General features: G+C 47.2%; 1 protein-coding gene across 1 annotated transcript in view; it reads left to right on the forward strand.

Annotated features, from left to right (window-relative positions):
• Nucleotides 1-661, forward strand: part of LOC119586481 (chitotriosidase-1-like) — a gene marked incomplete at its 5' end in the record, with an annotated part of 10,684 nt that overhangs the window by 6,143 nt on the left and 3,880 nt on the right. The window contains 1 exon segment of the mRNA XM_037935218.1: nucleotides 143-279. Coding sequence (XP_037791146.1) covers nucleotides 143-279 — 137 coding nt within the window.

The raw sequence follows: 661 nt of genomic DNA on the forward strand, positions 1-661 counted from the left end.
ATTTACCTTCAGCGATAATATATCATTATATCCTTACATCAAAGTTATTAACCGTTCGTCGTAAGTGACAGCGTAATACCCTCATAATAGTGAGTGGCAATGCTACATTGATTCCAGTGGTGATCCGCACGTTCTCCCGCAGGATTCACGGCATGGGTAAAGGACCTGAGAAGAGCCTTCGACCCCCACGGCCTCCTCCTGACGGCGGCCGTGAGCGCAGGGAAGAGTACGATCGACGGAGGCTACGACGTCCCCGAGTTGGCCAGGCACCTGGACATGGTGAGGCCAAAGGGAGTGAATCTTGTCAACGGCTCCACACATTTAGGATTCGAACTGACAAAATAAAGCACATGCCAGAAATGCTAAAAGCACGATTATAAAGGAAAAGCGTTACAGAAGCTTTAAAGATTGTCGGAAGTGAGAGATGTGAATGAGTATCATGTATTTCTATTAGGTTTTTATCTTCCTTTTAGTTCACTTCACTCCTCTGCCCAAACCGTTTCATTCTTGCCACCGTTTTTCCTGTGTTGTCCCTCTAATGCACTCCTTCCTAGTTTTGTTTATCCTCGTGAGTATCTCCAAAACTGCCAAACCCAGTTCCGAGTGCCCAGTGCCTTTGGTGTTTTCGTCAGTGCCTCCGCCTCCCATCCATACAACCTCT

Source organism: Penaeus monodon, chromosome 21 (genome assembly GCF_015228065.2).
Source record: "Penaeus monodon isolate SGIC_2016 chromosome 21, NSTDA_Pmon_1, whole genome shotgun sequence".
Lineage (NCBI taxonomy): Eukaryota > Metazoa > Arthropoda > Malacostraca > Decapoda > Penaeidae > Penaeus > Penaeus monodon.